This window comes from Copidosoma floridanum, unplaced genomic scaffold, assembly GCF_036245765.1.
Source record: "Copidosoma floridanum isolate Cflo_tuat_1 unplaced genomic scaffold, Cflo_Japanese_pri ptg000009l, whole genome shotgun sequence".
Taxonomy (NCBI): domain Eukaryota; kingdom Metazoa; phylum Arthropoda; class Insecta; order Hymenoptera; family Encyrtidae; genus Copidosoma; species Copidosoma floridanum.
In genome coordinates, this window is record NW_028321886.1 from 723577 (window position 1) to 740379 (window position 16803).

The window sequence follows — 16803 nt, forward strand, 5'->3', positions numbered from 1 at the left end:
CAACAATAAACTGGTAACAAGAGATGTGTAGTTTGGCTATTAATTTTTTATAACCGATTGGTGATGCCTACTTGGAAAGTATCAAGATCGAGTTTCATTTTGTTGTTGTTTTTTTTTTCTTCGACAAGCAAAATTTGTAACAATTGCCTATCAAACTCGTAAAAGAATTTAAAATAAAAAGAATAGTCCTAATAAGTTAATGTACCTATATAAGGACGAAATCGAAGTTATACTCATGTGAAACCTCATCAACGCTGCAACGGAGGGGGGGGGGGGTAACGAAGAACCGGGTTCAAACGAGGAGCATCAATCACCCGCGCAATGAAGAGCAGCAGAAGCATCGCTGCATCGCCTTGAGATAATTAAAAGCTGCAGCGGCGAACGAGTTGTAGTTTTAGGAGTGGTAGTATGGTAGGCGACAACGTGTACACACATCCCCGTACGAGTGGAGTAAAAGAGTAGCCAACAAAGTCGGCGAGAAGAAACAAAATCTGCGCGTGTTATAATCTCATTTTCGAGCATTAGCTATACGTAATAAATACACATGCACGAAAACGACGACCACGAGTTTCCGGCTGGTTTGTCGAAAATTGGCTGATCGGCCCTTATGTGTGTGTCCCTCTCGCTACCAATGCGCACTTGTAATTAAAGAGCAACGAAATTGTCCGGCACCACATCTCGTGGTGTATGTGTATATATAGGTATATATGGTCTTGGGATAAGGGAAGTGGAACAACAATGAAAAGAAGCCGCCGACGGAGACCACCAAGAGAGGGAGAGAAATAAGGAGACCCACAACCAGGTTCTTTTTAAGACTGGTTTTTTTTTACGGAGGTAGAAAAAAATCTTTTCTCTCTCCGTCTTTCTCGTCCTTTGGATACCTTTTTTGTTTGCTCTAAAAGCGAAGCTCCGTCGAGCATTGCAATTTATTAATTAGGATTTATGCTCGACAGAAATTTGGATTAGTTTTTGTTCCCTTTTTTAATAACGATTTTCATTTTGCTATACTTATCACTACTTGATTAAGCAGGAGCATTTGAGATTATGTCTGACGCTTAATTTAAAGGGTTCAATCACTTGAATGTAAAAAAATTGCAACGAAGCACGCAGAGGTTTACAAGATAATAAGGAAAAAAAATGTTCACCCTCAATCAAGTCTACCTGCACAGAAAGTTCCGTAATTACACGCCCAATCGAGAATATACCATAAACAGTAATTCAAGAGCTCAGTTTAAAAAGACCCAACAACTGAAGCCAAGGTACATCGACCTCCCTACGTTTGCATAATTCATTACCAATCGGCTTTCCATCTCCTATCCGTCTACTACCACTCCCCTCTGATTTCTTCAACTTGACGGTACCTTTGGTCCAACAAAATATTTTGGTTACATCTATTTGCTACACAGTCACGGTAATCAGCATAACTTTCATGATAACTGGGTATGGTGGGGGACATTTACCTGAGAGATCAATACTTGGTGAAGAGATACAGTAATTTTACAGTTACAGGTACTAGAAGTCACATCGGTAAATATAATGTTTTTCGCAATTCATTTGATGTTTTCCTTTTTTTGCCGTAAATAATAAATTCTCGTATTTTCAAATGCTTAAACATTACCGTTTCTTTCACGGTAAAAGTTACTGCAGTATATCTAAGTAATGTACGGAAATGAAACTAACTTTCACTCGATCAATTATTGATTGTTTGTAGTCATATTTCATAAATAAGAAAAAAAAAAACAAAAAAAAAAAAACAATTACGCGAGAAGAGTAAGAAATCGCAGCGACATCCAGAATTTGTGGCAAGCTTGTTGTACGTACGAATCAATCAACGAGATCCAAAAAAAAATGAGGGGGTGGAGAACCCTTCGGCACGCACCAAAAGACAAATACACGCGGTCGTACAGCCCAGACCTCATGCGTATATAATACTTACGTCTAAATCCCAAAAACAAACCTATAATCATCTTAAGGCACGCACACACGTGAAACTCGATCGAGACAAATCATCACAAAGGAAGCGCGCATTAGGCCCCCACACCGAATACAGTTGTCTCAGCTCGGAAATGAGAGAGTAGCCCCAAGATTTCAGCACTCGGGACCGTAACCAACAGAGTTGGTTCAGCGGCTAGGAGTCGCAAATTAAAGACCAGAGGGGAAATCGATTGGCCAACACACGCCGTGCGAAACGAAGATTCTCACGGGAAAATCAAAAGTCTTGTTTGCCGCCACCGCGGCACCCACGCGAATTTCGAAATCGAGACGACTTTTGGCAGCCTTCAGCCCCCCCCCTCTTCCATTGCAATTGCTTTTTTTTGTTTGATCCGAGTGGTAGGGCCCTTTCTTCGGCTATATATACATTGTATGGGTACCACGTTGGGGCGGGAGAATCGGACCTCCCACTAGGCGCCAAATTAACGGCAAATTAGTGACGCGTCGATTTTTCGCCTCCCGCCTTTCGCTTCAATATATTCCTTCACCTCCTCTTGTTTCTCTGTATCCCTTGCACTCTCACGAACAATGGCCATCCACATTGTGATTGGAGATTTTCTCTTTTCTTTTTAGCGTGTCTGCCAGGGCCAACACTCACATACAGCAAATCTTTCCTTTTTTTCTCATGTATTTATAGACTCACTGTTGTACGACTGGTCGATCGATATTACGTATTATGCCGGCGCTCCAGTAACCCGAACTACCTGGTGGTGGCACCTTGTTCGAGGAAGTTGTTAAGTCAAGAGTTATTTACCGACAGCTCATAAAGGTATCACACTTTCGGAAGTGGCTAGACGAAGAAGAAGATAATCAGGTCAAATGAGATCCAGATATATATGTGTCAGCAAGTATTGCATGGCATTTGGCATGATCGGCTTATGGAATGATGGCACTTGGGCGTGCCGATCTTTTGGAGTATCTTTATTGGTCCCGATGAGTCTTAAAAACGTGATTTACGATTTTTTTATTAGCTTCGTAATCCATTAGTGATTCATGCAAATTCTTTCTTTTGTTTTAAATTATTTTTATAAGGCATGGGGCTACAGTTTTATCCATTCGACTATTCTTCCTGATTTCATGCAACAAAAATTCCTTTCGATAAAATGGAAATTGTAAATAAACGATGAATAATGACAGTGAAAAATCGAGCAGTGCACAAAGAAAAAATTTTACAATTGCAAAGAAAAACTCCGGAGAAACGTTTCCCTGAGAGGGTAACAAGAGCGCGTCGAATTCTCAGATCTACGAGGAAGCTTGAGCTAAAGGATTTCCACCCAAATCGGCGCTCGAAATCTCTCGGTGCTCATGGAAAAGGAGATAATAGCCTCAACGTGTTAATCCAGCGGCGGCAGCGGCAGTTTTCTGCGGTTGATCCGAGAAATCCAAGGCTCTCTTCGGAGCTGCCGGGGAAAAAGAAACTTGGCACACAGGTATACTCCGTTCTCCAAGCAGCAAGACGAAGGAAAAAGAAGGTAAAAGTTGAGCCTTGTAAGCTTCTATCCAAACTAGCTTGTGCATCGTGCCTGTGACCGAGGGTTTGTCGCGCGAGTGATTTTCTCTCTTTTTTTTGCGCTCCAACCAGCGTACCTTGTTTTTCTTGGCCAAAAAGATCCCTTAGCTGATGGTTATCCTTTCTGAGGGAGTTGCTGCTGCTGTGGACGGGTTTTCCGGGCTGTTCGCTGGAAAATTAGCCTAATAATCCGATCTGGCGCGACGCGAAAATCGGCCTTCTCGTTTTTCACTGTGTGCGCAGAAAGGGTGTGTTTGAAAGGGGATTTGGGAAACGGCGATGTTTCTCAGATCGTTGGCATCAAAGAAAAAGACTTGGTTATTTTTGTAATTTGAGCAAACTTCTTTCCAAGCAAATATTATTTTTAGTATTCGTGTCAAGTGTTGTCGAGTATCGAAGAAAAAATGAATGAAAAAAAAAATTCAAGCTAAAAAAATATTTATTTTTAACGATTCTACAAGTCAAACGAGATATCGTTGTTATTTTTACTCGTGATAGTTTTACTAAACGCAGATGGTTTATGTTTCGAAGCATATTGCACGTAAATACCAAATCTTTTTTTTTATCAGTGATTTAAGTAGATGTTATGACATTACTCGTACGATCATTAATTACTCAATTTATAAATCATGAACTAATGAAAACAACAGGCTGTATAAAATACAAGTTTTTTTACGAATGAAATGGAAATTCATTGAACAATATGCATTTTTTTGAGGACTAAGAATATTGGTACAATATGCACCACAATGATAATAAATCAACGCTACAAACAAGTGATGAGAAGAAATAACGCAATGGTGCCTGAAAAATACACGCACCGCCATGACCAATGTCCGGTTGCTGCGCAATCAAGCACCTCGCTGCTCAGAAAGTTTGGAAGAGAGAAAAAAAAAAAAAAAAAAAAGGTGCGAGCACAAGAAAGTGAGAGGGATAAAAAAAACGAAAGAAAAGAATTATATAAGCCATCAGTGGAGACCACCTTGTTTGCACTCGTAAATCAACGAATCGTTCTCCACTCGGTCGCGTGCATCAGAAGCAAAAGATAGCGCAACCGCGCGAGCCGAAAAGCTTGACCACCAGCAGCAGCAGCTCTCTCTGTCTTTCTCCGCGGTAGGTGTGGGTACGTGTGTGTAAAGGGGGGGACAATATTTCCTGGAATCGCTCGGCGTATACACGTACACCGTAAGATCAGGGGGCATTAGTCGAAGGAGCTCTTTTTCGGCGTGCCGACGTGTAAATTTGCGCGCGAGAGCGTAATGATAATGTGGCTCTGTTGGACGAGAGTCGAGTTGAGACTGTGTATATATATGGGGGGGGGGGTGGGTTGTGAGTCCAGATGACGAAGGAGGGAGATTGACGAGGAGCGCGGGAACGGCAGCTTGTTTATTAGAGGCTGTTTGCTTTTGGAAGCCCAATACCAGATGGGACCTCGTAAATGATTTTTGTGCTTCCTTTTTGTTTGGGGCTCACTATAATTATTTTCCTTTTTTTTTTCCTTCTGTTTTTTAATTTTTAGCGAAAGATATTGTGAAGTGTACTCACTCACTGATGATCTCAAGGATACATTTGTAAATCATGCATTGCTTAAGGTCACGTTTAATCTTGCACTATAATTCACTGGCTAAAATATAAAAAAGTTTTTTTGTTACTGTTTGCCAAGAGAAATCACTTAATTTTATTAATTTTTTACTACTTGTTGTTGAGCATCAAGTCGATGTTTTCGTTTTTATGCATACATTTTTATAGATGTTTATTTATCAATGTAATGATTAAATCTTTTGTTCAATCAGTGTAAACTAGAACAAAAAAAATAGTCAATTAGTTCATGACCTGTTAAATGATTACAGAATTCATTGAAAGAAAAAAAAAACTATTGATTATCCATCACATCTTCAATTCTTATGTTGAAAGTTGTAACAGCTATTACTTTTATAGTTACAAAATTAGCTTTAATAGTAACTTTAACATATAATTGTATGAATTTTTTTTCCATAACTTTTAAGCAATTTTTCCAACTATTCCTTACGGTATTAAAAATCGAAATATATCGTATTACTTATAACTTGAACGAATTTCAATTTTATGTTTAAAAATTGAACTAATTCACAATTTACATTTTATTAACGTTTATTTTACCATACATTGTGTTGTTTCTAACTGGAAAAATTATAAAAATGTGAATTATTATTTTTTAAATTTCAAAAAGATGGCAATAACAAATTATAATGTAATATTCAATAAGTAAGTGATTGAATTCAAAATAAAATAATTATTGTACAACGTTGAATACATAATACTCAAAAAGATTCGTATTGTATTCAAGGCTACCAGTGTTTTCGAGTAATCAAAGAAAAAAATAAAATTTATAAACAAACTAACATACTTTCACACCTAATAAAATAAAATTTGTAATGTTTTATTAACAATATATTGTGACTAATTAACTAAACGTTAGTCGATAAGTAAGTAGAGTAAGAAACAGAAAATCATCAAAGAAGAATATTGTATTGTTAGCAAGCAATAATCAAAATTAGTGGGATGGTTTGAAACCAGCCTAGAAAAAAATGAAAAATCGAGGATTTGTAAGAAAAAAGATCCGAAAATGTTACTCAAATTGGTTGAACCAAGCAAAGTTGTGTCACTCAAATCGTTCGAGAAAAAATAAAAGATGATTATTCCACTTGAATTGAGCGATTCATTCTAAAGCATTTTTTCCTAAGCCAAGTCGGACGTGTTACGACGAGCGGACCGCAAAAATCCAAAACTGAAATGGGTTGCGATGATCGTGTACGAAAATCCATAGTCGCAATTGTTGGGCCCAACAAAAAGCTGTTGGGATAATTTTCCGCCACTCAAATATCGGCTCAGTGCTTTAACAATTTGGTTGACGAGAAAAATCTTCCACTGCTACTATGGCAGCCAGGAAGAAAGGAACTGTGGTAAAAAGGAAACACAAGGAGTTTCAAAACTCTAATAGGTCGGAATGCGAGAGCGGACAAAGAGGACGCCGATGGGACTTTTTCCCCAGCACCCTTTCCCCTCTTTTTCTTTCTTCTTTCTTTTTTTTCTTTTTCCGTACGAATGTATATGGGTTCGGATTCGAGATCGGCAATTCGTTTTTTTGTAGATTATTATCTGTCGAGATTTCACGAACCAGAAGAGTGTGCACGCTCGCCTTGACAAATTCCTCACTCTCTTAGCGTGTTGGGCCATTATTCCCTCCTCCAACAAATAGGCATGAGCACGATTGATGCATGATCGAGTACTGAGAAGAAGTGTAATAAGTATATAAACCCTGCGGCTTTGCTGGATTTATGCTCTATTTTTTAATAATATTTTTTTCCCCCATTTGCGGACTCACAGGCTGGCCCGATCTAGTGTATTCTTATATCTTTAATTCAGCGTGAAAGTAATTGATATCAGGTACTGCTGATAAGGTTTGCCGTGCACTTTTATCTAATTTATAATAACTATAGCACGTATACTTACTCTCTGGAGTCTTTTATCACTGAATCTTTATAATTTAATTTTAATAAAACTTAATTTATAAGTCCAGTAATAAAAAAAAAGAAAGAAAAAAAAAAATTATAATTATAATCTACACGTACGGTTGGTTTCAGACGCGGGAGTACATATGGTTGCATCTCTCACAGGCGTAAAATTAAGTTTACGAGCATGTGATGATCCGTTTTAATGTGAGCTTATTAACATGCTACTTTTTGACTAAGAAAAATCATGAAAACACAAAAGACTTACCACATTAACGAAGTCCTGAAACGTAATGGCTTCGGCACGTGATTCCTTGACCCTCATGTATAAAATATCCCTCTTGTTCAGTGGAATCTCCTTTTGCCAGTCTTGACTTTTGAGCGCCGTTAGAAAATCTTCCACTGGAATTTCGCCAAAACCCTCGGGATCGTACTGCAAAGTAGATAGTCATGATAATGCTCATCTTTCTTTTGCTTAATTACTACGATTAACGCCAATAAAACAATCCAAAATTTTTTATTTTTCATAATTTTTTAATCTCACAAAAAAAATGTTTGTATCTTGATGGCTTACCTTGTCGAACAGTAGTCTCCATTTCTGAAACGAAGAAAACAACATTGTACTTTGGATTTATTACAGTATGTCAGAATGAAACTACAAGGACTTCCATTGATAAAACATTTAATAATTTATTCTTGAAGATAAGTCGAAATAATTATTACGTCTAATTATGTATTAGTATTGATACATACGTTCCTACAATGTAAACCTATTTTACAAAAATTTTGAATAACTTTCATTGAATAAAGTGGATATTAAAATTATGTAAAATTAGCAATTTAAAAATTTATTTTACAAAAAATCTTTTAATTTGACAAAGTTTTCCATCTTCGTTTATTTATCGAAATATACGAGAATAAAACTTATCTGATTACACCTCCGACAGTTCTGTAATCAGAATCCACATCTGTTATTTATAGCCATTGAAAAACTTTGCATTCAATTCATACCAACTGACCCAGTTGAACGAAACAGGAAAACATTTTATCGCCCGTCTACCAGCCAGGAATCAATAATTCCATTTCATGCTTTAAATCCACGTTTTTGTATAAAAAACTAACTTCCCGACTCTGGTGGGATTTTACGTGACACATTTTCAACGGAGACAGAAAAAAAAGGAGTGATGTAAAGACGAGCCAAAAAAAAGGGAAAAAATGAATGAAACACTCACGTCGTTGAGGAGCTCGCGCCGATACTCGGACTCATCGATGTCAGAGCCGAGATCCGTGTGATCGGTAACGTAGCCATCGCAGTGACCGCTGTTGGCCTCGCTGTTGGCATACTCCTGTTGCTCTATGGTGCCGGTGATCGTCGGTATCGATGCAACGCTTGCCAACAGCATTATTGCGGCTCAAGGCACATCTTTCTCTTCTTTCATCAACTGTAGCCTGGCCCTCTCTCCTTTCGTCAGTCACCAGTTCTAGACTCTCATTGTCCGACTTTTGACTGGTTCTGTAAATGCATTGACAAATAGTTAGACGTGTTGCTAGTAGAGGCACGGCCATCAAGCTTAACTTTATTGTAGCCCAAACAGCTTAACATCAATCTTCATCCTGATAAACCATCCCAATCCCGATTCCCCAGTTATTTTCTAATTCACGTTAAGACAATGAAAAATGCCACTAATCTGACCAAAATGTCAATGTACGAAAATTAGTCCCTGAAACATGAGAAATAAGTTTCAAGCATGGAGCCACTTACTCCAGGAAAGCACTCGCCCAAGCGGAAAAGGTGTATATTAATCACCCCCGCCCCCCAAGCTGAGCTCACGTGCTAATATTCACGAGGAAGCAAAGAAAAAGAGGAAGAGGGAGGGAGAGTAATAACTAGGGGTTGAGAGAAGGTAGAGCTGGCGGCCAACATTGCATAATCTTACCGTCGACGGCCTCAAGCGTAAGTACACCGGCTAGCCTATGGCACGTGCTGTGAAGTTACGGCTGCGATATCGACCAAGAGCCATGCATCAACCGAAGGAGGGACGCTTGAACGCATGCAACGAGGGTCATAGGGAAAACTCTAGGCCCTATACAAGCAAGAAATGACCGTAGACTCTGCAAGAAGAAGGAGAAGCCTCGAGGGAGTCATGACTAGAGAGGCAAAGACGAGTTGGATGTATAGAAGAAAGTATGCCCTTGAAAAGAAGCGGTGGCACATCGTGTTGGCTCGAGTCTCTTGGCGCAACCTTGTGTACTTGTCTCTATATCTTTTCTCTTGATCGTCTGGGTTGTGGTCTCGTCTTTGCATCGTAAGGGAGCTTGTCGATTTGTCAGTCCCCATGTATCGATAGCTTTTATTTATTTTTTTTTTTTTACCTTTCTATACATCTGCATTTTTAATATCCCCCCCCCCAATTTTCAGTTTTTTTTTTTTAACAACATGACTCAGAAAAAGTGTTGCTGGTTATTTAAATCGTATTATATTCTCAAGTTTTGAAGTGTACATTTTTTTATTTGAGGTGGATATCTTTGCTAGAATTAATAACTCCAATACATTGTTCATGCCTAAAAACTGAATTAAATAAAAAAGTCATGCCTTAATTTACTATAAATAATGAATGACAGAGTGGTATTCTTTAATCTTAAAAATACACTAGAAAAACAGGTTTCAATGTGCTTTTGATGGTGTGGTGCAATATTTTATATACATACATAAAAATAAATTTTGGTATGTTATACTCTTGATTAACAAGTTGTTTATCTAATGAATTAACTACCATCAATATTTTTCACGTTAAACTCGATAAAAAAAAAGTTGTTCTGGATAACCAATTCAATTTATTTATATTTATGAGAAATCATTCATTTTTATCCAAAACAATATTTAAAAAAAAATCTAAACCTTCTTTTATTTCTCTGAAAGTACTTTTTTCTAGTTTCGGATTCAGTTGCAGTATGAAATTTTCTAAAATATATCTATTTCAGAGAGTATTTCAGTTAGATAGTATCACTGAAAAATCTTTAAATAAATTTTATGTACGTAATTCTATCACAAAAATATATGTAAGGCATTTATTAACATTTGTTAAGAAAAGTAATATTACAAAAAATTTACTTCTGAAGCCTTTTTGTCGTTTCTTATGAACCGTTGAGAAAAACGTACATCGATTAAACAGATAACATTAAAATGGAATAGAAAAATTTTTTTAAATTTTTTAGCATTAAACATGCCGATAATAAAAATCTATGACACTTGAGTCTTAAATCTCTAAACATCAATTATAATTTTATCGGTCACCAATTTATTACACAGCAATAATCAATAATTCGAACGCATCTGCTCATACAATATCCTCTTTTTTCATCCTTACCCCTTTCTTTTTTCTTCTAAGAAATTAAATCAGATACAAACAAAGCCCCCTCCCAGTGGACACATGCATGTACTCAACACACCCCTAAACTTCAGCCTCTCGCATAAAATACACCCGCACGGTGCATAATTGGAGCGCAGGACATGTCTTTTTTTTACCAGCATCGTGCCAGGAGGAAAAAGAATATCCTCCCTCTTCACCGTAATTGTTTTTCATTAAGGGGATCCTCTTACGCGTACCTAAGGTTGGCTATGAAAAAGTAGATAAGACGCAAGAAAGGAGAGAAAGAAGGGGTCGCGTGCAGAGGGACCGAAGAAAGCCGCAGGTTTCTGCACACATATATATGTGTATGTCCACGCCACACGAACAAGCAGACACACGTATGCACACACGCGAAGAGGTGAAGTCGTTTCCATGGGGATGACGCCGCTTAAAAAGGGAGAGAAACTCTACCATTCTTCAACCCCTGCAGCATATACGCTGCACGTATACAAACCTATTGCCTTCCTTTCTGTCCAATGTTGGTTATAAACATTGCGTGTGGATGTAAAGCAGCCAGGCTAGATCGACCCTTACACATACCTTCCGTTTCTCAACTTGACTCGTGTATTTTCTACGAACGAGTGTGCCCCATAGCATCGCTAGGTTACCGTAGCTAAAGTCACCGGCACGTGCTCTCTGTAAGCGTATCGGTATATATGTAAAGGCGCAGCAGGTGCTCGTGACTTTGTTGATATGATATCATAGGCGCAAGGTAATAACGTCGCTCGTGTGAGCACGAGATGCTTTTCAGGGTCGACGACCCGTACTTTCTTTCTTTCCTTCTCTTTCTCTCTCTCTTTGCTTCTTCATTCTTCATGTGCGCGATTATGCAATCTCCCTTTTTGCCGTGGGAGCGAGTGAGCAAGCGCTCTTTTTGTTTCGCCAAACTCGAGTTGTCAACGTGCTTTCTTTCTTCGGGACTTTTACGAGGAAAGTTGAGAGAACGCGGAGTACATAGATGTGCACGATGTTTGCACGAGGAATGAGTATAGTCTGCTACTGGATTCGCTCCAGGGGGTGTGTTATAAGACATGGATGTTGACGCTGTATCATTACGCGGACGAGTGGAATTGACGTTGGCAGCAGAGTTCTAAGTACGGAAAAGCTGAGCTTGCAAGCTCTTTTTTCATCGGATTTCAAATTTCATTAGATTTTATCGCATTTTAATTCAAAAATATAAACTCGTTATTTTTCAATAAATTACAAAAATGTCCATTATAGTAAAAAAAATTTTTTTTTTTAAAGTTTAGATGCTGTATAGTCATTCTCCATTCATAGAGATTTGGGTAAGGATGCATGTTTAATTTTTTTGCTTATTACTACTTACAATAGTACACTACCTTCTTGACAATACTTTTTCAGTAAAAATTATGTATTTTGTGTATAAAGAGAGTAAATTTTTTTTTTCAAGTCCCAAAATATCTACTTAAAAACAGTGATCAAGTATTTTACAAAAATTTCATGATAATCTTTATTTTTTAGCAATACGTCACACTTTTTAATGAGAAAAAATTTTTTTCAGTTTATTAAATTAAAATAAATTTAAAAAAATTCCAAACAAAAAAAGTACATTACAGTTCAGAAAAAAAAAATTTTATTCCGAAATATTTAAAATTATAAAATAATGGCACCCAAGTTAGCTCCATACATAAAAGCCAATACTTTGACCAAACATTTCGAGCGATCGTGTAAATCAACAAACCTCACAGCTAAGCTCATACCGTAAGTGAAACAGTTCACAGTCAAAGAAACTTCATTAAAATTTTCCGAATGATAAAGTCTCATGTAGAGCGAGAAAATATAAGAGTAAGAGTATAAAACTTGAGGTCGGCTATGCGGATTAGCTGCGCGATGATATCGATCACAGACTTGGAGAGAGGCTATTAACGCTGCAAAGGAGGAGGAAGAGAACTGCCACTGCCAGCGCTCGAATTTCAATTGGAAAGAGGGTAAGGGGGTTGGTAGCTCGATACCCTAGAGCACAGCTGAGAAGCTGGCGCTCACGAGGATGAAGGGGGAGAATGTTGACTAATACATGTGTACCACGTGGGTACTTTAGACGAGCGTAAATACTCCTTTTTCAATGAAAAAGAAGGAATATAAACGGAGGGAGGAAGAAAGAGAGTGAATGAAACACGTATACGTGTTCTGTACTTGCTGAATGGACTGGAAGAGATACGGTCGTTATCGTCAATGCAATGTCCATGTATTAATTTATAAAATCCCATTTTGTTGGCCTTGATTGCCGCGCGGTTATTGACCGAGTGAGCTTTCGTTTGCAAAAAAGTCGATATTCCTACTCTGATTTGGTAGACTATTCTTAAATTATACAAGAAATGCTTTTTTATGTAAACAACGTAGTTTAGTAAATAAACGATATTTATGTTCTAACAAATTTTTTTTTTTTTTTTTTCAAACGCTAATAACGGCTGAAGTAGTTTATATAAATTTAAAAACTGAAAATCTACTCCTAGACGTGGAAACGTGATAAAAAAAATTCATGAAATTAAACGTATGCCGATTGCTGATGGACAAATGAGTTATTTGTTAAAAGGTGATTTATTAAGTATTGCGCACATATCCTACAAATAGTCAGAAATATTTCTAAACGTTGTTTAATTCAATTGTTATTACTCTACACATAATATTTTCAAGATGTTTCAAGAGGTTACTCTCGAAGCAAGAGTCTCATCATTAGTTAACTTAAAATACATATCAAGTTTTATCAAGAATAAAACTTCATTAAGAATTTGAGAGCAGCTTCCACAAAGTTTTTAAGCTTTCTGAAGAATTTTTTTTCTTAGAACAGTAGAGCTAACTAGATTGTATAAAATGAATACGTTATAGAAAGTAAAAAAAAATGTGTGGTATCTAAAAGAAATGTCTATTCTAAGAAGATTGTAATCTAAGAATCTAAGAAAAAATCTAAGAAAAAATCTAAGAAATTTGTAATGACAAATCACCTATTTATATCAAGGATGGTTAGCCAAAATATTTATACTACTCTCTTATGAAAAAACAAGCTTATCCATACATGTAAAAATCTACTGATTTGGGTATCAATGACTGCAAATTAATCTAAAATTCTATGAATAAACAACCATTAAAATTTCAGCACTAGATTTTCAGGCACGTGAGCGGATTTTGGTGCCAGATAAGACTGCCCGTAAATAAAACCCCAAAGCAATCAAGATGAAGTCCAGACCGCACGAGCTGATAAACTCACCTCCTGCACACTTTTCCTTCCATTTGACGTGTAGCTAAGAGTTGCACCTATAGTTTGCACGCCTGGAACCCATTCAAACTCTAGCCTTGCTCGCCTCGAAAAAATAGGACTAAGTACAGAACGAAGGCAGTTGCACGCCTGCACGGCCAAAAAAAAGGACCAAGCTCCTGCACAGCGCATGTGCGGGTGGAAAGTACGGCCTCGATTCGCAATATCAAACCGCACTATAGCGTTCGATATACGGTAGGCTGGCGTTTTACCGCAGTCACGCGTCGCGTGTCCATATTGTGCGCTAGTCTGGGCAGTTTATATACGGGTAGAAGGGATACACATGCAGAGCAATATATACGCAAGGGCTGAACTGTAGTCTTTGTTTTGTACAACGGTATAGTACAGGGGCCAGTGCGGATGAAGATTCGACGCAAGTTTGGCTCAAGTATTTAAAAAACTACATACCATCGTTATGTATGACATACGATGAGGAAAGAGTTGGTACGAGTGAGCTTACATTCTTGTTCATTGGAGATCGTAATTTTTTTCTTCCTATCATATATGAGCTTCGTGATTTATATATATTAACGATTTCAATAGTAGTAAAGGATTGATCTTGGAATGAGTCTTTGATTGTTCAGAAATTATAATTTTTCACTGCAGAATTTTTATCATTCCTGTTACTAGTTGAAAGTACTTATTTATTTTGTTGTACTTTCAAAGGACTATTCTTTTTAATTTTTACTCCAAGTGATGAAAGGTGAAAGTAGGAACGATGAAAGAATATTGATTATCGAAGGTATATGTCACGTAAAGTTCTTATCGGCTCATCGCAATTGGGTATAAATGAAAATCGATGGACGGGAGATTGCCTGTTCCAATGGTTAAAGTTTCATCAACGAAATTAAAATACATGAAACTAAAATCTAACGCTGATTAATGTATCATATTATTGGAAAGAATATGTATTCTGTAATAGTAATTGCATCACGATATAAAAAAAACGATGTACAGCGTGAATCGAAACTAATTTTGTATTTAAATAAGACAAGCGTTTCAAACTGGCGTAACGTAATTTAATGTTCATGTCAGGTTAAAAATAAATCTTACATATAAGCGGTAATGACAACCCAGCCATTATTATATTATACTAGAGTGTAAGGTACACAAGAGAATCTGATAAATTCTCCACGAAGCACAAATAACGGACATAAGAGCCAATTTGATTGATCGTTGCTCCACTAATGACGAGATTGCCCTTGGTTATGTTATTCCAGGAAATAATTTAACACTGGAAAATATCGACGGACACATGTCTCTAGTGAATTCATATCTAAACCGAGTAAATTTTTAACCACCCGGGGCACATTTTATTTCACAGAATTGCGTTCATTTATTCACGTCCGACTGCAAATTGACCTGTATCACTGAAAACTCCGTTTCGAACAAATCATCGCACGTACAGCCTATCGCAACAGAACGGAAAAACTGTAAACAAACTCATATATTTCCCAATCCAATCCAAACTCAATCCTTTGATTAGACATGACAGTTAGGATATTGAACCCTTACATAAATACCAATTGCAAAGCTCAATTCTATCAAAATAACGTAGTCTATGCGCATCGACACGACCACGTCGCAATCGCGAACCGAAAATCCTCCCCTCTTCATACACCCATTGCCGCCCTTTATCTTCCACCCATACAGCCACCCACATGCAAACACTCACAGATGAAAACGTACCGGTAGCTCAACAGCGGCGATAGCACGATACGAAGAGGGGGGCGTGCGCGCACGTGCAGACGACTCCGATGTTGGTGCTACCGACCACGCGGACGACGCAAAACAGCCGTGCTTCGATAGTCCTTTCTCTCCTTCGGCGAAGCTGGTCCTATATACTGCGATGTATGCGCCAATGGTACGTGTATTGTGTGCCGATGTATGGCTTGACTTCGTCGCGTAGGTATGGATATTTATTGCACAGGAAAGTCAGGAGTGTAGCGTATCTCGTTATTGCACTTTGGAACTTTTTAGATGATCAAGACTTCACCCAAAGAGTTGATCTATTTTGATCACAGAGTGTCTTTTTGTACTTATAATAAATAATCTATTATTGCTCAACATCAGCAGGTTATCGAGATGACTGGTTCATTCAACTTGTACTGCTCGATTAGGATACGCCATCCGCACGCTCTCTTGGTTTAGCGTACCTATTGATTTTCAGTCGAGCTTTTAAGCACTCTGTATTGAAAAAAGTTTTTTATCCTTTGAATACATTAAATGGACGTGTTTTGTGGAGGGGATATGCGTAATACTTGTGCTTGTAGGCTTGTGATCATATTATTTTGTATTGATCAACTACTATCAACGGTAATTTTGCATTTGGTGCAAGAACAATAGCATGTGTTATCATATATTCCGTGGAATTTTCATACATTATTGTTAATTTCTCTTCTGAAGACTTGTTTTACTTTTTGGACGAAATGTTGTGCGAATAACACTTTAAAATTCAAAAAAAAAAAACGTCAGCTTAGCGCAACTGTATTGATACCGAATCACACTGCTGGAGAATGGTAACACTAAAACACTCAACAAAGATCACTGTAATACACTAAAATCATAGAAAACGAATAGTGCCATATACAGCAATTACGATATTGATGTACGTTTTCTTTCATTAACAGTAAACCAATTTCAGCTCATTTTTTCAAACAATGGAAAATGTACAAAAACTAAAATACAACTAGTCGACACTCGCGAGCTAAGTGAGTGTACTAGCGCGAGCTAATAAAGAGCCGGGAGCAAAGACGCTCCGTAGCCAAAACGCGAGCACGTGGAGCAATTGTATACGAAAAAGAGAAAATAAAGGAAAAGGTTGGACGGAAAATGCGCGCGCCAGTAGAAAAGGGGGGCAGCAGTGTCAGCTTGCCCTGCACATGCACGGTAACGCGCGTGAGTGTCACGCGACTGACTGCGGGAGTACAGCTGTTGTATACGGCTTTTCTCCGGCCGGCGCGCCGGTCAACCTCCCCTTAGCTGTCCGCCTGCCACCCCCTCTGCATCCCGCTGTTCTTCTCGCTCCCTCGTGCTCCCCCGAATTACGTGGGAGATTCCACCCTTGTACCCTTCGAAGCACCCCGGGCTCTCTCGATATTGCGCGAAATACTGAGCACGCGGGAG

The 16803-nt window shown here is 38.0% G+C and overlaps 1 protein-coding gene across 1 annotated transcript in view; it reads right to left on the minus strand.

Moving 5' to 3' along the window:
* stet (stem cell tumor) overlaps nt 1-8430 on the minus strand; it is a 348127-nt gene extending 339697 nt beyond the window's left edge. The window contains exons 1-3 of the mRNA XM_014358450.2: nt 8226-8430; nt 7568-7591; nt 7262-7426 (exon numbers count right to left, since the gene is read on the minus strand). Of these exons, the coding sequence (XP_014213936.1) occupies nt 7262-7426; nt 7568-7591; nt 8226-8396 (360 nt within the window). The 5' untranslated portion in view covers nt 8397-8430. The remainder of the gene's footprint in view (nt 1-7261; nt 7427-7567; nt 7592-8225) is intronic.
* Nucleotides 8431-16803: the final 8373 nt, after the last annotated feature.